The 22,603-nt window shown below is 33.0% G+C and overlaps 3 protein-coding genes, 3 long non-coding RNA genes and 1 other non-coding gene across 20 annotated transcripts in view; 3 read left to right on the top strand and 4 right to left on the bottom strand.

Moving 5' to 3' along the window:
* The first annotated feature begins 440 nt into the window (after nucleotides 1–440).
* LOC126923988 (probable 28S ribosomal protein S26, mitochondrial) lies at nucleotides 441–1,622 on the top strand. Of its 2 annotated transcripts, none has more exons than XM_050737980.1 (3): nucleotides 441–611; nucleotides 714–992; nucleotides 1,123–1,622. In XM_050737980.1, the coding sequence occupies exons 2-3, from the start codon at nucleotides 748–750 to the stop codon at nucleotides 1,514–1,516; spliced, it is 639 nt and encodes a 212-aa protein (XP_050593937.1). In that variant the 5' UTR covers nucleotides 441–611; nucleotides 714–747; the 3' UTR covers nucleotides 1,517–1,622. The 2 variants fall into 2 exon arrangements, with proteins under 2 accessions (XP_050593937.1, XP_050593936.1); XM_050737979.1 differs by having other exon boundaries at nucleotides 443–611; nucleotides 711–992.
* On the bottom strand, nucleotides 1,612–9,253 carry LOC126923958 (mothers against decapentaplegic homolog 4). Of its 7 annotated transcripts, none has more exons than XM_050737920.1 (12): nucleotides 9,005–9,253; nucleotides 8,729–8,934; nucleotides 8,486–8,634; nucleotides 8,123–8,402; nucleotides 7,683–7,940; nucleotides 7,131–7,271; nucleotides 6,735–6,920; nucleotides 6,500–6,673; nucleotides 6,181–6,435; nucleotides 5,828–6,109; nucleotides 5,606–5,736; nucleotides 1,612–5,516 (listed from the first exon to the last, which is right to left on the bottom strand). In XM_050737920.1, exons 2-12 carry the CDS (start codon nucleotides 8,793–8,795, stop codon nucleotides 5,436–5,438), a joined length of 2,004 nt encoding a protein of 667 aa, XP_050593877.1. In that variant the 5' UTR covers nucleotides 8,796–8,934; nucleotides 9,005–9,253; the 3' UTR covers nucleotides 1,612–5,435. The 7 variants fall into 7 exon arrangements, with proteins under 7 accessions (XP_050593877.1, XP_050593879.1, XP_050593876.1 ...); XM_050737922.1 differs by having other exon boundaries at nucleotides 6,735–6,893; nucleotides 9,005–9,252; XM_050737919.1 differs by having other exon boundaries at nucleotides 6,735–6,923; nucleotides 9,080–9,249.
* A 287-nt stretch (nucleotides 9,254–9,540) lies between these two features.
* LOC126924001 (uncharacterized) lies at nucleotides 9,541–14,682 on the bottom strand. The gene is made up of 2 exons (XR_007713372.1): nucleotides 13,757–14,682; nucleotides 9,541–13,650 (listed from the first exon to the last, which is right to left on the bottom strand). It is a non-coding gene; the product is annotated as an uncharacterized LOC126924001 (long non-coding RNA).
* Trnaa-cgc (transfer RNA alanine (anticodon CGC)) lies at nucleotides 9,875–9,946 on the top strand. The gene has a single exon. It is a non-coding gene; the product is annotated as a tRNA-Ala (tRNA).
* LOC126923997 (uncharacterized) overlaps nucleotides 14,654–22,603 on the top strand; it is a 301,345-nt gene continuing 293,395 nt past the window's right edge. For all 6 annotated transcript variants that reach the window (XR_007713368.1, XR_007713363.1, XR_007713367.1 and 3 more), the window contains exon 1: nucleotides 14,654–14,744. This is a non-coding gene — a long non-coding RNA (uncharacterized LOC126923997). The remainder of the gene's footprint in view (nucleotides 14,745–22,603) is intronic.
* On the bottom strand, nucleotides 16,107–17,783 carry LOC126924000 (uncharacterized). Of its 2 annotated transcripts, none has more exons than XR_007713370.1 (3): nucleotides 17,669–17,783; nucleotides 17,341–17,505; nucleotides 16,107–16,462 (listed from the first exon to the last, which is right to left on the bottom strand). It is a non-coding gene; the product is annotated as an uncharacterized LOC126924000 (long non-coding RNA). The 2 variants fall into 2 exon arrangements; XR_007713371.1 differs by lacking the exon at nucleotides 16,107–16,462 and adding an exon at nucleotides 17,005–17,262.
* Nucleotides 19,084–22,372, bottom strand: LOC126923954 (vacuolar protein sorting-associated protein 51 homolog). Its single transcript, XM_050737911.1, has 10 exons — nucleotides 22,224–22,372; nucleotides 22,015–22,149; nucleotides 21,718–21,939; nucleotides 21,030–21,625; nucleotides 20,741–20,954; nucleotides 20,452–20,676; nucleotides 20,040–20,374; nucleotides 19,799–19,976; nucleotides 19,464–19,576; nucleotides 19,084–19,404 (listed from the first exon to the last, which is right to left on the bottom strand). The coding sequence occupies exons 1-10, from the start codon at nucleotides 22,302–22,304 to the stop codon at nucleotides 19,296–19,298; spliced, it is 2,208 nt and encodes a 735-aa protein (XP_050593868.1). The 5' UTR covers nucleotides 22,305–22,372; the 3' UTR covers nucleotides 19,084–19,295.

The raw sequence follows: 22,603 nt of genomic DNA on the forward strand, positions 1-22,603 counted from the left end.
AGTGCTGCGGCGCATTCGCTCTGTATGTGTCTAATGAGGTCCTCAAAAAGCAAGACTAATTACTTCACCGCATCTTTCATTTTTTTGCATATATGTAAACAAGAAAAGTTTAATAACACTTTTAAACATCAATTTTATGAAGTAATATAAAAATATTTTCCCCCATTCGAGAAAAATAATCACTTTAAATTTTAATCGAAAAATTAAAATATCATTTCTATCATGTCCTATTATAATATATTCAATTTGGATTTAATAAATCATTTAATATCATATAATAGATTTTCTAGCTATATTTAACAAATTATGTGTATATATACATATTGTAAATTTACACACACACACGCGCGTGAGCATGCACATAATATAATTCTTTTTTTTTTTAATTAAATTGAAATTAGTACATATACGTGATGTTTCATGGGTTGGATATCGCTTGGTACAGAAACGACATCTAGATAATAAAGAGATTGGAGATAAATTTTCTCACAATATTATGTTTCTAACCTAGTTCGATTATAATGTTATGTAGATACGAATGTTTTGAAATAAAACATAAAATTTTGTAATGCCATAAGCATAAAGATATACATTATTAGCTACAGTAAAATGTAAGACAATTATAAATACTATAATAAATACTAAGTATTATAAGTTCTAAAGTTTAAGTGTATGTTTTATAACATATTACAATCATATGTTTCTTTTAGAAGAAATTACATTATAATAGAAAATTAATTTAACATAATGATACGACCGTCAGTGGCACTTAGCATCAATACACTGACAGTAAGAAATTTAAATGCTTACGATCATATAATATCCAATGGACCCCATATTCAATGTGTAAGGTGGAAGAGAAAACCAATTTGGTTACCAACAGCAAAATCAAAGTTGTTTAGAATACCAAATAGACCAGTTATACCTATAGAAGAATATAATGAACTGAAACGTTTGCATAATAATTACAAAACATTAATGAAATCTGTAATGTATGTAAAATTTCCTTATTTTATATATTATAGTTGATGGCTTATTAGAAATAATATGTAATATGTAATATTATTTATAATAATATAACAACTACAATATATAAAATAAGGAAATGTACCTTTGTCTTAGGTCTTTCTTTATTGAGAAACAAAAGGAAGTACAATTATCTTTGGATACAAATATTGTACAAAAAAATATGCAGCAAGATTTTGAAATATGTTGTTCTATAAATGATGAATGGAATAAAGAAGTGGCTATGATGCGAGAGGAAAGATTAGCTCGAGAAACGAAAGCTCGCCAAGAAAAAATTGCCAAGAGACTACAAGCAAAAGAAGAGAGAGATTTGAAATTACAAATGAAAATAGATGAAGAAATCAAAAAAGCAAAAGAAGAAGCTCCAACATTTATTACATCTAAAAATATTGATGAAGCTATCCTCGATGCACTAGAAAATATTACAGACCATAATATAGCAATTGATCGCAATGGTAATTTTTATAAAGGCGAACCTAGAAGAAAATGAATCATCTACTCTATTGAGTTCATTAAGTTGAAATAAGTGTTATATTGTCAACTACTTGTACTATAATAAATAATTTCCCTTAATAAACAGAAATGTTTGGTAGCTACATTTGTATATTTACTTTTCTCCTATATTCAATTCAGTACATTTTTGTCTAATTCACAGAATATGTTTATTGAAAATGATCATGTATAATGTAATGTATTTATAATATACAATAACAAAAAGCTTGTAAACACATCCATTCAAGTTCTGTAAGCATATGTGCTTTACAATATGGTATACAGGCATTGCATTAACTATCGCTTATTTCCTGTTTATCCATACTGTTGCAATTTATACTTAGCACATACGTGCACAAATTTTTTTAACAATCTAATAAAGTATTATCGTCATACAGTTTTACACAAAAATGTTTTATGGCTAAAAATCATTATACAATTTTTCACATGATGCTTAGATTTTTAATATTCATTGAAATATCGTAACTCCGACATCAGAAAATTCTATACCTGAATGAGACTGTGTTTCAACATACGATTTAAAATGTTTATATGCGTTTCTACTTGCATTATGTATTGCGACGTACTTGTTAAGAATAATTACTTTTACATTTCGTATATATATATATTCGTAACATATCATGATGTAATCGTGTCGTTGAAATATCTTTGGTTTAAATATACACAATTTGTTTGAAAAACAAACAATGACAGTTAAATCGCCGCTTAGCAACCAAATTCCAAGAATTATCGGAAATATAAGAATAATATGTATAACGATTCGCGTCTAAATTCAACAGTAAAACCTAGTAAAAAAAGTGTATAAATCTATTATTTTACAATTTTTTTAAATCATGAATAGCAATTATAAACGTATAATTCTATATTTATTGTACGTGCTTATAGTATATGCTTCTAAAGTTTAAGAGAACAAGTCTTTGAGTTTCAAAATCTGTAATTAATAATGAAGCCTTCTATTAAAATGGAAGTAAAATCAATATTAATAAATAACCACAGGAAATGATCAATAACAATCAAACAAACGTAAACGTAACAAATCTCCTCACTTAACTAAACTGTTATTTATAAGACATTGAATGGCAAAATTAGATATAAAGAAAACGATATAAGTATAGGCTTCGACATTGATTGCAATATGAAGCAAATTGTTAAGATTCTTAAATAGCAAGATATACTGTATATACTACCCTGATAAAAGTGAAAAAAAAAGCAATAATAATTATAGCATCTGTTATTAAATTACCATTATCATTTTTCAATCGCAAACATAAATTATATAGGCATTTTATTTACTTTTATAACTATTAGTTATGGTATCTTTGACATGAGACTTGGCTATTGCACTTTGATACCACTTTCGATATATGTAAGAAACTATTGTTCAGAGGCATCGTTAAAACATCATATGAACACGTTTGTAGAATATTTCCCATAGTAAAGTTTGTAAGTTTTAGATTGTATCCTGTACATCAATTCTTTTCTTATCTCATATTCTATTTCAGAATACTATAATTAGTTTCAAACGCATCAATTTTTACAATCCACTTTTTACGCTCTTATATAGATTTAATTTAGCTTAATTTAGATGTACAAATTTTTATTCTGGATCTTGTAAAATCTATGGTTATAGGACGTACTGAAGCACCACAATTTAAAGATGTGTTGCATTCGCATTTTACGAGTTTGGTAAAAATATAGGATTTATAAAAACTTTTAATCCTGTTCGTTATTCTGTGTATGGTAATATATGAAAATGATGGCACATGTGTTTCTAAAGCGAACTTGGCGTTAAGTATGTTTAAACATGATTTTTCCGTTTTATTTGAGCTTCATACCTTTGATTTAGAGAAAAAAAAAGGACGATATAATTTATGTTTCGTGCATTTCATCGCTAAAATATAGCCTTTGTAAAAATTTAGTTAATAATATTATTCTTCACTTCGATCGTCATTAACAAATGCACATCCTTTTGTTATTCCTACTATACAACATTTTCATTTTTTAATCTCCTTTCTTTTATTTCTTTAAGATGTGTTTTTTAATGATGTTAGAGACTATCTCTTTTCAACCTTGTTTTCATTATAAAAGGTAACATGTAACTTCACATAGTAAGAATAAAGTATCTCACAATAACTCAATACTTGCTTAATCAAGAATAACCCATTCTTTACTTGCAACATGATGCACATACATGTGCCTATATGTACAAAATTCTACTCGTTTTTTTATCAATGAGAATGATCTTGATTAAGTATAACATAAAAAAATATGAGAACAACGTGAACACAAACAGCTAAATAATCTCTACTCAATTACAACAAAGAAGCAAAAATTCAGAATACTATAATGTGCACCAATTAATGAAAATAAGCAGTAAACTTTTCTCTTTACCTAGAATAAGTGAAGAAAAGATAAAATGTCGATATGCGTACATATGCGCTTATATGTGTGTGTATATATATATATACACATATTATATATATATGTACATATGTATATATATACACACACATATAATATGTATATACATATACGGATAGGTATAAAATTTGGTCAACGTTTTCTCTGTATGATAATATTATCAAATATAGCATATATATAAGAATATTTTGTACGAATATAGAATAATAAAATGGTTGATAAACAGTAAGTATAATTATTCAACAAGTACTACATGGTAATAGTAGTAACATTGGTGGTTGATTAGAAGAATTATATCGTACCACGTTTTAAATATTTTCATCTTGTCTCACCACCAACAACTATGCTAATAATTATAATAATACTAACTATCAGATTAATTCATGTCCTTACAGGAAAAATAATAATAAAAAAAGGGCAGACACGAAACATCATTACAAATCAAACACTGCAGGCATTTACGTAGTGATACTTTTTGGCTGTAAAGTATAAAACAGATAACAATATAGAAGGTTGCTCTAACAACATAGTATCAAACTACTGTCAGTACAACCGATTACTGATATAATAAAAATATGCTTTTCTAATGCAATTTTTTCAATATTTAATTGCTCCCATTAACATTTCACTATGCAAACTCCTTTCATTAAATTTCTTTCTGATTAAATCCTACAGCTTCTTTGACACTAGATTGACATAGATTTATAGAATGGCTTATATAATATTTATCGCAGTATTTCTCTATACTAAAGCTGTTATCCGACAGTATTTTGAAACGTATTGCATTCTTAGAAAACCTTGCTACTGTTCATATATATATGTATGTATATAATCCATTTTTTTTTACTGTTGTTATATTTGACGTTAACAGTGAATTTAAAATTTACCATCATTCTTTAATTAGGATGTACTTAATATGCTTATGCTATCTTACAAAGCTAATCTCAAAAAACGAGATTATGACTATTAATGTTTCCAAAAGTATCACGTTTTACCCACGCATTTTGCTGAGCTCACCAGGCCATGCCGTAGAAAATGTATTTATCCCCTTAAATCAGATAACGACTACCTATTAAAATAGAAGTCTTTCATTCTATCTACACTTCATGTAGATGCACTCCTTTTTTCTTAAAAAATAATTTTTCACAATAAAAAATAATATCTCCTTTGCAAAACGTTTGTACGTCGACGGTAATGCAAGGCCGTGGCACACATTTTATTCTATGCGGTAAATCATGTGTGTAAAATATATAAAACATGTCAATAAAAATCTCGAGTAATATTTTCATCTGGATTTACAATTCACACTATTTCATTTGAACCAATATTATATCTTGTTGATTTTTTTCAAAATCTTTAACAACACCACAATATTGTATGTGTATGCATTTTATATATTTTGCACACCTGATGCAGAGTTTGTAGTAATGTGATGTCTTTTTTGAAATAAATGTATTATCCAAAATTAAATAAAATTATTCAATTCCCCGTGGACCATCTATTGGCATAGTATGCAAGACTTCATCCAGCAATTGTAGGGCTCGATGTAAGTGCACCTATATCAGATACACAACTTTATTCCTTTTTAATTCTTAGAATAATTTACGATTAATGTGGATCAACCAAATTTAAAATTTGTGTATACCTCTATCCAGCATGGAGTTTCTTTTATACTTTGTCGAGGATAATCAGGACCCCAACCCTTTACGAAACTTAAACGCAAAATGCAAAGTCGTCGAAGATCATCTACACCTATTCCTGCTGCTGCACTAAGACCTGTATTATGTTATAGAGTTTATTATATTAACTAAAAGAATTAAATATATGAATATATAAAACATCATTAATATTATTTTAGTATACTAACTTTTTGTAATTGGTGCACCGTGCGTTAAGTGTCCCGCTACAGCTGCCGCTTGTGCCGCAGCTGCGGCTTGTGCAGTAGCGGCTTGTCCTCTCATTTGCTTATGACATTGCCGTAAATCAAAGACTTTAATATATGCAGAGGGATAAATTTTATGCACAGCATCACCGGGTGCACGACCTGCTTCTCTGTCTAAATAATAAGACTGTACAAAAACACTATGTTCACTTTGGCATCTTAACCAAACGTCTCCTTCACCCCTTAAATCTAACACAACTCCTTTTCCTGAAAAGTTCATGACAATACAATTATTAATTATGAAGACTAAAAATTAAGGAAAAAGTAATTTATTATACCTATATGAAGACGAGCTTTTTCGCTTTGTTCTGTTCTGTGTACATTACTCAAAGCTCCTAAGCAAAATCTATTACCGCCGCTTGGATCGACATAACCATCGACTGTTACGGTAGGGCAACCGCTGCTTACTTTAAACGTTTCGCCTACTTGAGTATCTAATTCAAAGTAACCAACTGAACACCAGTATTCTGGTGCTGGCTGTGTAGATAATAAACCTCCAATGTTTCCACCTACTTCACCTCCGTGGCCACCCCCTAATAAAAATGTCAGTTATGATATTGTTAGAATACTGTAACATAATGTTTATCATTAACTCACAATAGGAGGTAGGATGAAGATGTCTATGATCTGGAGGCTGCATACTTTGAGTATATGTAAGAGTATTAGGTCCAGTCCATTGTGGTGCTCCTGAATTATAAGCAGCTGTACCTACTGGAAATCCATTTGGATGATGAAGATGTACAGGTGATACAGGAGAATTTTGACCTTCACCTGTTAAAAAAGTGAATTATATTTAACAAACATTAAAGGATGATTGATTGAGATTGCATACCTAAAGATGCTGCTAATGCATCAACAGTAGGTGGTTGATTAAGATCTTGAGGAGGTGTATTTGTTCCATAAAATGTTTCAGTAGATTGTCCTTGTGAAGGACTCAGTATCTGTGCCCCACTGCCTCCACTAGATGTACTCAATGACTGCTGTTGGCTACCTACGGTGTGACTCATTGGATGTACTACTGCTGCAAAATTAAATGTAACTCGTACACAATACAGGCAACATAATATAAAATATCAATTAATTCAAACTTTGGCCAGAATTTCTGAAATTAATTACTATGTAAGATTACTACGAATTTTTATAAAATTAGCACAAAGCAACAAAAATTAACTGGCAAATAGACAGAAAATATTGTAGAATATAAAAAAGCATTCTATTATATACGTACGATGATGAATGTTACGTGTTGTAGGATGATGAGGTGTAGGAATCCAGGTTTGTCTGGGGCAATTATTGTCATCCAATTTATTGTGTGGATTACCACCATTATTCCCTCCCCCATTACTGCCAAACACACCCTCACCACTAGCTGTGCCAAACAATAAAAGGAAAAAGAAAGAATAAAGCTAAAATGAAATCAAACTAGCAACACAAAGTAATTCTGAATAAAGCAATATTAATAAAAGACTTGCAGGGAAATAAAATAAAACTTCCTAACAATATAATACTGCAATAATAAAGCTCCTTACTCATATATTTTAGTGCATTTATATCAACTGCTTTATAAAGGTTTTGATCATGCTTTTTTTTAAATAAATCAACACACTCAATGTTTGAAAACACATTTATAAACTAAATTATAAAAATATTTTAATATGCTTAAAAATCTGATTATTTTACTAATAAATACTACAAACACATATATTTTTAATACATAATCACTAAACATTATATGGAATAATTATATTTCTCAAAAAATAAATAAAGTATCTTTACTTACTTGGATTAGGCGGCGCTAGACCCGGTATAAAAGTCTGTTGAGATGGCTGAGTGCTATTAGACGAAGTGGGTTGAGCAGGTGGATGATGTTGAATAGTTTGGTTCATTTCTCCATCAACATCCATTGCGGATCCTACTGCTCCAGCTGCTGCACTTCCTCCACCACCAACTGAATATTCATCTTTGACTAATCTACCACCTGGTCCTACGCCTACTCCTGATTGCAGAGTTAGTCCAGATAGGTCTGTAAAGAACGGGTCTGTGCGGGGAAACCAACCCATTCCATCATACACCAAGGCCACAACAATAAATCATTTACACTTATGGTGCTACAAATGAATTCACAGAAGCTTTGCAAAGAAACAACGCAATGAAAAGAATATTGATTGAAGCACGTGATCTGTCTATGAAAACAAGTAAAAAATATATTTCATGACATACCTATGCCAGGAGATACAACTCTCTCATAGTGATATGGATTTACACATACAGAATCACATTTTAAGTCAAAAGCAAATTGGCAGTACTTGACATGTTTCAATTCATTCTTGTGTAAATCTGGCCATCTCCAAATTCGAGCATAAATAACATGTGGGAAACCCTTACGACCAGCAACTTGTAGCCTACCATCTAAAGTTCTTTGTATCGTAACACATTTACTGGGATGAGCTCCATTTGTAGTGATAGCAGTTATTAAGCTATCTAATTCATCTCGTTTCTCCTAAAAATAGGAATTATATCATAAATACTAACCAAATTCTTTGGGATGTATGATAAATTTAGGAGTTAGGGAGTAACACATACTTTAAGCTTTTTAACCAATGATTCAATAGCTCTCTTACTAAATCCTTCACTTTCACCTCCTTGACGATGACACATGAGAGAATGTACAATACTTAAACAAGCATCCGCACTTGTCGGTGCACTAGGAGCAATTCCAGTCATTTCTCTCACTATATAAAAACATTTATATTAAATAATAAAGATGAATATTCGCTATATCGAAGAAATATGAAAATCTAAGATATTTATATTGTTAGAACTTACATTCTGGATTAGGTTGCATTGGGGGCGAGGGATACAGATGACCTCCCCCGCCCGCCAATCCAACCATGTCTGTGAAAGCCGTGGCGAATACCGTTCCAATTCTTCGATTGAGACACTACTCTTAATCTTAGTTTCGACGTGTTCAAATTTTTATGATTGACCATCTAGCAATGATCTACTAGCCATGTGTCATAGATGTGGATTCGCTGAAAGTGGGAAATAGATAAACAAGTTGAAAGCGATCAGTTACAAAATATTAAGAGCCAGAAAACAAACCTTATCGGTTGGCGAGTTAATAGAAGTAAGGAATACACGAAATAACCTTAATGGAATCGCTTTACGATGACGTACCGTGTACTGACAGTTACTTCGAGTAGGACGCTGCTAGTTTTTTTCGGAGGTTAGATTGAATTGTTGCGACATCAGTAGAACCTGGCAGAACCGCACTTATCTCTAGTATCTAAATCCACAATTGGCGAAGCGACTAAAGCGCCAGACTAACGCGCAAGTTTTCAACGTTCGCATCCAGTCTCATATATCTCTATTTTTCTATGTAAGACATACTAAATATTCCTATATATACTATCGTTTAAGTTTGATCTATGATTTCTACTCACTACCTCAAACAATACACGACGTACGGCGTACAATAATCGTAAGGTTGTATAACAGTATATGTTTCATACGGATCGAAGATTAAGGAGTGTATGAGATCGAATTTTATTTCCATTCTTCCGCTGTTATGACTTAGCGGAACTATAAACTGATTTCATTAGTAAATTATAAATAAAGGTTTCAATAATTGATACAAATATTATTAAAATATTTATTTATCGATGCTTAGTTAAATAAATACATAAATTGGAACGTTTATTTAACTTTATCTTGATTACATAATCAAAACTAATAAACAATGCGTTTTATTTGCTATATTTTTAATACAGAATGAGTATAAAAGTGAATAACTTTTTATTAAATAGTATTCGACATTTCAAATCTTAATAATAAGAGAATAAAATATTAAGAATTACAGAAACACAGAATGTACAACTTACTTTGTAATAAATATTAGAAGTAATAGAATTTTTCTCATTTAAATAATAATGTCACACCATTTAGCTTATGTAAAATATTTAATACATAACCGGGGGTGTAACTCAGTGGTAGAGTGTCTGCTTCGCATGCTGAAAGTCCTGGGTTCAAATCCCAGCTCCTCCAAGTGAATTTTTTTTTTTTTTTTTCGTTTTCAATAACGAAATTTTATTATTTGTTGAATACATTTTTATATAGTATTTTAGAATTTTTAAATATATTTACATAAAATTATTACAAATATAAAATAGAAACTGCGGTATTATTACACTTGTATACGCAAATAGCTGCTTTATATACATTTAGATATCGCCTGCGAAATTTCACTTTAAATAAAGTCATTCAATGCATGATTCGAAAGATAGATGTGAGTCCGGACCCATTGATAAGCACTTGAGCAGCAGGAGATATGGTAATTTCTAACCCAACCTAGTCACTCCTGCGGCACTAGTACTTATGAACAAGACAGGATTAACTTCCGATGTATCGTAGTCCTTCCATTGTTACGATAGTTATACGATCCTCTTGATGAAGCAATGATGATCCCTATAAATTATCATATAAAATTAATCATTTAATTTATTTGATTTCAAATTGTTTTAAAGGAAACCTTAGGTTAACGTATAATTAGGCGATTAAAAGAAAATTGAATTCGTCGATTAACAGACAATTAAGCAGGCCGAAGCAGGTCTTAATATAACGTGCCCACGTTTCCTTATAATTTAACGCAAGATTAGATAATCGGCAGAAGAATACGGTAGCTCATAGATATCGCATGACACATTCACTACGTGCACACTGTAATCATTTTACGAAACGGATAGAAATCTTAAGTCAATTGAATTAGCCTATTTATGAAATACATCTTACAAACAAATACATCCTTGTTTGCAACATTTTCTATATCTACTTATTCAATCTAGTTATTAAGCTTTTTCTTGCTTCAGATATAAATATCTATTTTATTATTATATCTACTTAGTATTATATTTATTCCAAAAAATTTAATTTGAAAAAGGGGAAGAAAAAATCTCAAAGTATATAATGTATAGTTATACGAATGAAACCGATAGTGATAAAATCATTACAAAGCAGTACAATAGTAATAAGGTATACGTTATAATTATTAGTCCGGATGTGATACCGTACACTATATATCGTATATACTATAATGATGCGATGACACACAGTGGTACTCATTGAAGCGACCTCGAGTAGTCATTAAAGTCGCCCACTATCTCAGCCTCTTTGTTCTTTCTTCTTCTGTTCGTCTCCGAAAAAATTTCGAGTTTCGCGTCGTAACGTCGACTCCGCATTAAGATCTGTTGTTTCTATCTCGAAAATTTTTATGCTTCCCATATACAATTTATTCTACTCTATCTTTATCTTATTACCAAAAACGCTTCCAAGAATATCCTAGAACTGCACAAGCGCACTATTGACAGTTTCAATTAACGTACGTCCTTGTTACGATTGAAACATCGTAGAGTAAATTAGATTTTACTAATCTTTTCATATAAATTATACTGCAAAATAGAAAGATAGGCGGATCACTCTGGACATTGGACATTCTTATGTAAGATATATCTTTCTTCAAAATGTATAAGATATAACTTATGCTACAAAATAAAAAAAAAGTAGATCATTATAGACCTTGGAAATTGCAAAAAATACGCAAGGTATAATAAAATTCTGTTTCTATGTAAAAAAAAAAAATCGAGAATGAGATCGGGAAGAAAACGAAGCAAAGAACTTGGGGATTGGAAGCAATATCGCGCACGGAAATGTGTGTACGCACGATAGAGAGAGGGAGTCTACAATCGAATCTTTGATTTCTCTGCCCCGCGACCCTGCTTAACGCTTCTCGTTTCATCAAACACCGTATTCATCGTTCGCCTCCATGGTATGATTCGAGGTTGGTGAACGATTTTTTCTATGGAACTTCTGTGGAACTTCGAGCAGATATTCATATACTATCGAAGCTTAGAAAAACGATTCGAACAATGATCGGTCTTTCTTCGAGTAGTTTAGTACTTGAAAAAGCAGAACGAAAAGAACATGCAGGACGTTTGTTCCAGACTGTTAAAAATGTAAAGTGGCCACAAGCCAAAGAGGATTATTTCGATGTTGCGGCCGTTGCAGATTCAGCTGGACGCGAACGCATGTTGCACACGCAACGTGCGTAGTTTCAGTGGATTGTTTTTTCGATATTCGTCGGCTCAGACGCGCCAAATGAGAAAGTATGCTACAAGAAAAGAAGATGGTTAGAACAAGAGAAAAGGCAGACGAACAAAAACTTATAAAACATAAATAAAACTATGCAGAAATAGTGTGAGATTCATAGAAAAGGGAAAGAGATGGCGAGATCGACTGGGATGGAGGGGATAACAGAAAAACGGGAGGAGCGAAGAGGAAAGGAGAATATCACCAATTAACGCTAATTTCTGTTAATGTCGGCTCCCTCTGGGTATTCGTGAAATAACTCGTCAACTTATTAGGCTACGATGCACAAATTGTGGGTGGATGAACAGAGAAGAAATTCTAAGAAACGAACAGGGGAAATGCTCTTCAAGTGGCAAAAACTCGATACCTTCTTCGTCTTAGAAACGATACTTGAAAAAATATGGACTATTACTCAAGAAACGCAGACGATTCTTTATAAAAATTCGCGGAGTCTCGGAAACCGTGACTTCTGTCTCGGCTCTGCGACCAAAAATGTTCTATTTTAAGAGCGGCGCGTTTCGAATTAAGATCGAGATACTTTACGATTTTTCCGTAGCTTGTGCTGCTACAACTTTCGATGCATAGAAGTTACGTCACTTTTAAACGAGACAAAGAAACTATGACAATGTAAACGAAGCGAAGAAATATTTTATTAAACCCCTATAATGGAACCTCTTATGTTTTAAAGTCTTGATATTTGGATTCTAGGCATTCGATAATTTTCTTCGAGGCTGCCGGTTCTCGTGTTCTATACTATCGTTCGAGAGGGGTCAAGAAGTCACGATGATAAAGCCTAACCACGCACGCTGCGTGCCATTACATTTTCAGAATAACAAAATGTCTCCAATTACGTTTCCTCCCAATCTGTTAGACACCAAAGTCGTCGTGCCTCTAACACACACTCGGCAATACGAGAGAATCGCTTGTTTTCGCACAACGTTTCGTCTCTTTTATCGTTTCCGCGATTGTTACGCGGGGCATATCGCATCGGACTTCTTTTTCTCCTCACTTCTTCTCGAGACTTCTATTCTCGAGGTTTCACCGGGTGTCAGGTTGAAACGATGCTTTGTGACGTTATTATGCGTGTGGTCACATGTGATCTCGTTTCTCGGATGTTGTAAGCCGAACGCGAAAAATATGTTCCGAAGAAGTTTATCCAATTCGCGGATAAAGAGAGAGAGAGAGAGAGAGAGAGAGAGAGAGAGAGAGAGAGAGAGAGAGAGAGAGAGAGAGAGAGAGAGAAAAGACCTAAGGGGACCGCGCATCTGTTAGGATTTCCAGGTTTTATTGGACAATCGAAAGAAGATAAGCCGATCGGTCAACTATGTAGATGAATTTTTATTAGATTAGAAAGCGTTTCCCGTAAAACCATATATTAATAGAGGAATACTTATCGGATGTGGTTTTAGCAGTTAGGAGTTAATCTTGTTTGCGTGAGATCGTGAATGTATTTGCGAGGAAAATAAGAATAATGTTTCTCTTATGTACATATATATCTAAAACAATCGGATCCTCATTACGTTGGACAATCAATTTCCTACGGCGTGAAGCACGTGATCGGTGTTACTCGAAAGCTTTTACGAGATACAATGATATTCCATGTAAAGCTGTAAAATATAATATATTATATTGCAAACCAGTGATTCCTAATTCTATTCAATGGTATAACGCATTTTAATTTTCATATAAAAAGTATATATACGTATGTATTACTTGACTACGCGATGTTCAAAGAAATCGTGTTTAACTTGACTGAACAATTGGAGGAAATCTCATGACCTCTTAACTTCTATTTGACACTAGTGTTCATTGATGCGTTCTTTTGCACTTATTAATGCAACCTGGCGTGGTCAATTCTTCGGAATGATCCGATGTTCGTTAGAATCTTCTAATCTCATATTGCCGAAATCTTTCGGTAACACTACACTGCCGTTTCGAACGGATTCGGAGAAGGGTATCGAACTATCTCAAATTCAATCGATCAATGAAAAGTCGACGGGGAGAGAAATGCACGGTAATCACAAGAAACGATCTCGAAGGATCGAAATACGAACCGTCACCAGAAATAAATAAGCTTTATCATAAATGGAACGTGTACAATAAAATTTATATCGTTTCAAGCTTTGTCACGTGCTTCTCTTGCGTTTTGTACACAGTTTTCTTCCCGCACGCTCGTCGAATAACTATAAATAACGAAAAATTCCAAATTCGATCGAACAAACTGACAATGAGACTTCGACCTCGTTTGGTTTGGCGATTTCAAACATTTGCAAAGATCCGCCGCGCCAAAAAGGATAAATGGAAGTATCGCGATCTAAATCACTGAACGATTGTTAAAGAATGGCGAACTAGTAATTCATGACAAACGTTCATCTTTTTCTCACGCGATTCGTTTGTTTCACGAATTAAGAATTGTTTGGGAAGAGGCGTAAAAAAACACGCGCACGACACATGCATCACAACTGCAGACTGACGACTGAGCGATAAACTGTTCTTGATTGGCTTAATATAGTCGGACGAGCGCTGTAATTGGCCGCTCCTTGCCGCGCGGGAAATGATTGGTCAATTTAATCCTAGAAGCACGGTGCATTAAGCATTCAACCAGCGTTCAGTACCTATTAACGGTTCGCAAGAGAGGCACTGCCACTGCTACCGCCATGGTTTTCTGCACTGTGTGACGATACACCTAGTCACGGTGGTGGTGTATGGTTCTTTCTTTATCATCTTCTATATGTTATGGCCTCATCCGAAGTGTCTCCCCGTCTAACCCCGTCGTTTTCTCTTTTTTTCTCTCTCGCCATCGTTCCAAATCAATTTACCAATTGAAATCAGTGCCGGACAGTGAAGAATCGCGTCACTGAATGGTCCGCCAACCGACGGGCAATGTGCGTTCTCCCCTGTGCCTGCCTTCCACCGCTTGTTTTATCAAACCATTCACCGGCTCACCAAATCCTTATTGCCTTGCCTTGGCGCACGATTTGAATCGCGCGGCTGATGACACAACCTCTCTGTAACAGTGCTTTTCAACCTTTACTTACTGATCGAATTACACACATGTCCGAGATATGAACCATTTGATACGGAATTGTCGGTAAACGGAAATTGAAATCTACCGCGGAAATGTAGTAACGTAAAATGAGACTCTTCATATAGAATAAAAAATACGTTCGACGATAAATTTGACAAAAAGAATATATATACACTTTTAAAGCGAGAGACACTGCGAGGATGGGGAATTATTTAAGATATAAAATAATATTAAATAATGTTAAAAACTTTTATTCTTTTATGGAATAAGATTTTATTTTTTGATGATTATATTTTGAATAACTACGTGAGTCATGAGACGCGATGGAAAGCCTGTTTAATAATATAATAAAAGTAATCTAGGGATTTAGGAAACACATTAAGGAACGCAAAAATTAATTTCCAATATAATTAATTTATAATTCTTTATTCATTTATAAAGTAAAACGAATATACATTTCTTTATAAATTTTGGTATGACTTTCGTGGTGGCAGTTGAGAATCGCGGGCACGGGTGATGAAGCGTCTACGACGTTGATTGGTCGAGAGGCTCCCTTCCGGTTTAGTAAGTATATTTTTGGTGGTGAGATTTCCCGCGCCACGATTATTCGTTTTCCGGATATATTTTAATTTTATAAGTGGAATAAGTGGTTTTATATATAGAATGAGTCGTTTAATATCGTAATAATAATTCATTTAACGATTGTAACGCGTTTAGAAACTTACCGTGAATTACAAGCGGAGTGAAATATATTTGAAATTTTCAGGACTACCATAACGAAATATTCAAGATCGTAGAACATTTTTAAACAATTCGTAAGTAGATTCAACATTAATTTACTACTATTATTTTTGAAATATCGAATAAACTGAACTTAATTACGATTATACGATGTATGTACCCTTCGAAATTACGGCATTTCTGTGTGAGAAGTAATCGTGCCGAGGTGAATTTCTAAATTATCATCTACGGCACTACTACTTAACAGACAGATCAGCACATTAAGGTAACGCGGTAGCCTCTCTCTAGCTCTTGTGTCCTCGACAATTGCCTGCTGACTGCGTTAGACGAAATGCAGACCCAAATATATAGGTCTAAATGGGATTAAAGTTCGAATTTTCCATGGTCATTACTCAGACGATTTGTCTTATCTCATTATGTGTAAATTTACTTTTGAGTTTACCTCCAAATTGAAGGAACTCGTCTGCCTTTTATAAAGAGAATCATACATATAATAGACCATCTCGATACATATATAGATGCAACTTCGTGCGTTTCAAGGCACCTGTCGGGAAGATAGCTTAATTTGCGAACATGACAACGAGTGTGTTCTTTTCCCGCCCGTTGTTACGGTCACAAGTCGAAATATCTTCGCTCTTAACCACCCTTACCTGAAAGAATCATCATAATTTTATTTCAAACTCTTTAACTCAACCCTGCTGCGATTCTCGAGCTTTTTACTTTTTAACCTCACTTAATTTTGATCTTTGCTTATACCTTTAATTTTGATTTTCCAATTTCACTTTAGAGAAATTGGATTTTTAATGCCTTAAGAAAACTATCAGTATACAATTGAAACGAGAAGTGACATGCGTGACAGTAGCGGTTTTCTTTTATATGAGTTTATTTTAAAGCGGTCACATTGGAAGCAATTATTTTTGTATATAGCTTCTCTTTTAAGAAATATTCTAGTAATAGAAAAATACGATTCGTTGGCTCAAAAATGCAGCAAGGTTAAAATACATATATGCGACAACGCTGTGTAAATTGTATATTCATGCGTTGTTCTCACAACATTACTTTAAATATTATCGCTTATGCAAAGTACGTATGAAGACAACTTCAAATAGATTTATCAGCTTAAATAGTTGGTCATAATGTGAATCATCGGTAACCAACATTTTCGGTTGTTTTCATCGTTGACGCTATCTATATCTATACAAATATCAAGGTTTGGAAATCGTATCGTTAGTAGAGCAATTACTAATTGATCGAAGGACCGTGAGTAGGTCCAGTCGTGCAAATTGACGAAGAATGACGATGGTCGTATAGAGTTTAATGGAGGAAAAGGACAGCTTGTTGATTAATGTGTGCACGCGGTGTGCCCCTATGCCGCAGAATGTGCTCCTGTACAACCGTCAGCTTGCACTTGGGAATAGTTTGGTCATTTCGTGATAATCGTCGTCTCTGCCTGGATAGATTCACGCACAATTTTCTCATGCGGGTCCATTTTACTGATTTAAAGCAACTTACGCAGCGTGTAACGCACCTTTTATTAGTATACAATCCCTGTTACGTAGTCTTTTCTTTCGTCGATGCCTATCCATTGTTCATCGATTAGACCAGCCTCGTGTCCCGTGAGATTTAAATAAAACATGAATCGGTTTAGTGGCTATTCTTCATTCGTCTTCAAATTTACGATCAGAGATCTCTACTATAATGAAATCAGATCAGAAATCACTAGTATGTTTAGTTACTTTATTATTCGATAATTTGAGGAAAAACGGCACCTTATCCAGTTTTAAGTCATCACATATGTTTATATATTTTCCTTTTGAAAATGTATAAATAATGTCCGTAAATATTGTTACACTTACTTTTGCTTTATGGCACTTCGTTTTAGCTTATTTTTCTTAAGTTTCTTTAATACAGAAGCACAATTACACACAATTTCGTTGCTCATCAATGCCTGTATAACGATTTAAGGTGGAATGAGCGTGCCATCGAAAATACACTTCGTAGCGTACAGAAGACACACGTGCACAGGTGTTTCCTGAAATCACGTGTGCCACATATGACTCTAAAATGATACCGTACTGCTTCTCGCAAGAGGAAATATATTTTATTCAACTCTAGAGCAAAATAGAACTTCCGAATCTCTCAGCTTATTAACAAAATTCTAAATTAAATGTATTACAATGTAAACATTCGGAACATAAGATTTAATAGTAACAAACATACAGTTTTGAATTTGAAATATTATATCGGGCTTTCGACTTGAGATTGGATTTGGCAACCGTCTGAGTGAAATTTAGTGAATTTTCCCTGAATTTCCATGGAAATTCATGATTGAACGAGGGAATGGCCCCGGCCGAGTAATTTAGAAGAGTTTATTAAATTGGGTAGAATGCTGTGCGTAGGCCTACGCCGGATACTCGGAGAATGAATCTCATCCAACGAGAGGAAGTTCGAATTAACTCGAGCCACTGCCAAGGGGGTACGGCAGAACCCCATATACTATAAGCTCTTGTCCCATTTATTCTTTGCACATTTATGCGTCATACACGACAGTCGTCGATGGAAAAATGTCGTTCCAATAACAACAAATTTCAAGTACTCTAAATCGATATTAAATTGGTATATTATAAAAAATGATGAAGTGGTCGATAAAATTTACAGTAGATTACGGATGTTTATGGAAATTTATATTTTTAACCTAACTAAAAGAAGGGAAGTTAAATAAGGATTTGTTTCGTCAACTAAATATTATATTTCCGATATTTTATATATTTGTCCATAGTATGTGCATCCACGGTATAGTAGTTATAAAGTTTAAAAGTGGAAAATATAATAGAGAATTAAAAGTTCGCTGGTATACGATAGAACCACATAGTATAAACTTTTGTCCTATTTATTCTTTGTATCTGAATGTGATTGGTGACAAATTTGTATAAACAAAAATTAAACGATCGATGAAATTTAAAGTTCAAAAGTGTAGAATGTAACAGAGAATTAAGACTTATTAGAATCATTTGACCCTGCTTCTTACAGAGTATTAAGACTTTAATGAGTTTATTTTATGCCGGATAGGTGGGGGGACATAAAGGAAAGGAGACGAGAGATCGTATCGCTAAATCGATAGAGAAGGAAAGACATAAAAGTATGTCGTACATCGCACTACTTGAATTGTAGTACTTTGACACGATCAGACCCTGTAGTATTCGATCTGCGTGGGCGGTCATACGAAACGAATAAAAGGATAGAGAGATAATTAGATAAAAGAGATAGGTCATTTTTTGCGGTTCGTCGTCAAATTTATTCGTGGAATGTACAGTGTTAATGATAAAATATATAAGAATATACACGATATTGTGAATCATTTGTATCATAATATTTACTCATTTTTACAAACAATAATACAAGATATACATAATGCTAAAAAAGACTGTACAGTATGCCAGTCGAAATAACAATATCAGCATTCCTCTTCTATCTATAATTTATTCATCCTCTTTCACAAATAATATCTACAACGCTAGGTTCCATTAAGACTGGTTCTAGACATCTGTGTACAGCACTTCCAAGTATCTCGTCTAATAGGAAATGGACAACACTAGAAAAATATTTCGTGTAAGATTATTCTTGTACGAAACAATAATATCTTAGACTTACTTTTCATCTGAAACAAATCTCCATAGATACAGTTGTAGATAATGCGTGTCAACTTGGATTTGTTGCAGACCATATTTACTGAACGTTCGTAATCTTACGCATTCCAGGAAAGTCTGTAAATAAAGAATAATTCTTATCGTTCGTTTAGAATGGAATATCGAGTCTTGATAGTATCGAATGTACAAAATATGTTGCGTAGTATACAGTATACGCAACGCGAGAGAATAAGGTATCTTCGTGATGCAAAGTGGATAATGGCTGTGCTATTTTATCATTGTAAGTGGCTGACAGCACCTGTTTCTATTACAGTACTGTGTCTGCTAAAAGTATTTTACCTTTAAACTTATTTTGATAATCCCCGTAAGTATCGAGGCTTTATTGAATTGAACCGAGGAAAATATTTCTATACGTTCCGAAAATAACTTATGAATATTCGTCACCAATGACGAATCCATATGATTGGGTGTGTACGACGACCAGCTTGATCTATAGTGATGTCTCGACACACTCACGCTAGAAACAAAGCAAGTTATTTAATGAAACGTCATTAATCGTTTAGAAACGATTATATCGTACCTATGGGTTTTTCTACTGCTGTCGCTACTTCTGTCGACTTGACCATCGGAATCGTCGTATAATGCAGCTACTTGAGTGTCGATTAACGTCACATCTTCTACGACCCTCTTCATTACAGCTCTAACGGTTCTTGGCTCGATCGTATGCAACCAATCTCTCGTTTCGACGGATTTTCTTAACATTTGCGATACTGCTAAGCCTTGAATGCGAACGTAATGGTTTAATAAATTTTGCGCTGCTTCTTGGAATTTGTCGCAAATCTCTGCTTCAGTTGTAATAACGTTTCCAGATGATGTGTACTGTTCGATGTTGAATAAATTATCAGTAGTAGTAAGCTGTAATTATGGAAAAATGTCAAAACGATTTCTTATAAATTTGTTTTTTTAAATTACTTTAAAATTATTCACTCTACCAAATATTTGACATTATTTTCTTTATACTCGATGCACATCTTGCTCAATAAAAGTAACAGAGTGGGTGAGAATTTTGGAATATCAGAGCCAGTAAAAAATTCACTTGCAGTGACCACTAAATGATGTAAAAATCCAACTACTAGGCCTTCCCTCACTTCATCCACACAGAAATTTTGCAGGAATTGCGTTTTTAAACTAAAGGACAGATCTGGTTGCAAAAATACCTAAAATTACATAATTTTTAGTTAAACAAAATAAATTAAAAAATGCTAAATATAAAAGACAAACCAATAAATCCTGCAAAACTCCTTTAATTTTTTCTATAGTAGGCATTATCAGTAATGCCTGAAGTTCTGCTAAATTATTATCTCCGTCTTGAGAAGCTTTGGTTGTCAATATCTGTCTCACTTTAACGAGTGTTTCACTTAAATGAGACTTTAAATTGTCTAAATGATTGCGACATTGTTTTCTACCCACGTTAATAACAATATTGGTACCTGTTCTGTAAATAAAAAGTACATGTTTTAATCTGGATTTTACTTTACATTTTTTTTTATAAAGACTATTGTTTTATTACCTTGCAAAGTCTGTATCTTTACACAACATATTCATTGCTTGCAGTCTTCTATGGAATTTATCTAATGCTTTTACTAAAATAGCCGTATCAGCTACACTTTCTACTCTCTTACCAATTAAATCAAAATATTTTTTCATATTTTTCATGACAAAGTTATTCGAACGTGTGATGGCTTTTGCATCAAAATCATCAGTAAATTCATTATCTTCTGATGGTGGCTGATTTATAAACATGTCATTGTAGGATGCAATGATCAAACATAAGTCACTTAGAAACCCTGAACTAGTCATATCTACAAATTCTACGATATCATTTTCATACATATCTTTTAGAGCATCTAGTTGTTCAACTAATCTTCCATCTGCATGTGTTAAAAATTCGGCACACAAAGAATCAGCTGGTTCTTTTAGCTGTAACAAAAGATCTACATTTTCAGCTAAAGATACAGTTGATACATCTCTTTTATGAAATTGCATTCTCAGTCTTGACTTGAGTTCCTCTACAATATCCTCACAATCTTTTTGTATTCCTTGAAAGGAAGGCATATTACCATATTGATTCAATACACGTTGTGCATGAATATAATCTTGTACTGCCTGAAAGTTACAAATATATTTTTATGTAGATGCAATTAGATATATGTAAAATAAAAGGAAGTGTATATAATGATATACAACGTGACATAGACCTGTGCATAATTCTCTTCATTTATTTTATCTTTTAAATTGCCAGGCAATTTAAAGAGGAATTGCAACTTTTTTAACAGTGTATGAACTGAAGATAATTTGGCAATCTGTTGTCTAGTACCCTGTAATGTTGATGAAATCTGTTCTGAAAAAGAAGTGATACTGTCCATGTTTTTCGCCAGTAAATTCATACTATCTTCCATTTTTTTAAAATCTGTTTTCATCTAAATAATGAATATTGAATAAATATTAAAAATTGAATAAATAATCATACTTATACAAAATCTGAGCAGATTTACCTTTCTGATAGTATCTGTAGCAGATATAAATTTATTATAATTTTCATATACTAGAGTTTGCATATCAGAATGTAAAATTTGAGTATTTTTTATGATTTCTGCTTCGTGATCCATAATTTGTTTTAATGTACACTCCTGCATCAGAAGAAAAATTATTTTATGTTGTTAAACAAATATAGAAAATAATAAATATTGGGAAATGTACTTACTTTTAATAATTTTTGGAAATACATATCAGGATTAAAGTGCTGTCCATTAATATCATATGGATTGTTCGAATTTTCTGCCATTTTGACTAATGTTTTATTCGTAAAGCAAAGTTTTGACAGTAGAACTTTGACAGGTTAGCTATTGTATTGGCAAGTTACAGCTGTATTATTTAAATTCTACGAAAGGTTAGGTGGAAGACGCTTTAACAAGCAGCATAACCTCTCGTAGCTTAAGAAGAGCGCAACAAGTATAATAATATGAAGAGAAAGCGATTTTTTAACATTCTTTTTTAAAGAAGACGTGTCTTACGAAAAATGGTAATATTCCGAACTTTTTGAATATTGCTGCATTTCATATAAATTAAAAATTTAAGATACGT

Source organism: Bombus affinis, chromosome 14, assembly GCF_024516045.1.
Source record: "Bombus affinis isolate iyBomAffi1 chromosome 14, iyBomAffi1.2, whole genome shotgun sequence".
NCBI lineage: Eukaryota > Metazoa > Arthropoda > Insecta > Hymenoptera > Apidae > Bombus > Bombus affinis.

Coding starts and splice junctions, on each gene's coding strand:
- LOC126923988 (XM_050737980.1), top strand. CDS start 748: ATGATACGACCGTCAGTGGCACTTAGCATCAATACACTGACAGTAAGA. Junction 993..1,122: donor ACATTAATGAAATCTGTAAT/GTATGTAAAATT, acceptor CCTTTGTCTTAG/GTCTTTCTTTATTGAGAAAC.
- LOC126923958 (XM_050737919.1), bottom strand. CDS start 8,795: ATGGTTGGATTGGCGGGCGGGGGAGGTCATCTGTATCCCTCGCCCCCA. Junction 7,272..7,682: donor TCTAGCGCCGCCTAATCCAA/GTAAGTAAAGAT, acceptor TGTTTGGCACAG/CTAGTGGTGAGGGTGTGTTT. Junction 6,674..6,734: donor TGCATTAGCAGCATCTTTAG/GTATGCAATCTC, acceptor CTTTTTTAACAG/GTGAAGGTCAAAATTCTCCT.
- LOC126923954 (XM_050737911.1), bottom strand. CDS start 22,304: ATGGCAGAAAATTCGAACAATCCATATGATATTAATGGACAGCACTTT. Junction 21,626..21,717: donor ATGAAGAGAATTATGCACAG/GTCTATGTCACG, acceptor TGTAACTTTCAG/GCAGTACAAGATTATATTCA. Junction 20,375..20,451: donor AAAATAATGTCAAATATTTG/GTAGAGTGAATA, acceptor CCATAATTACAG/CTTACTACTACTGATAATTT.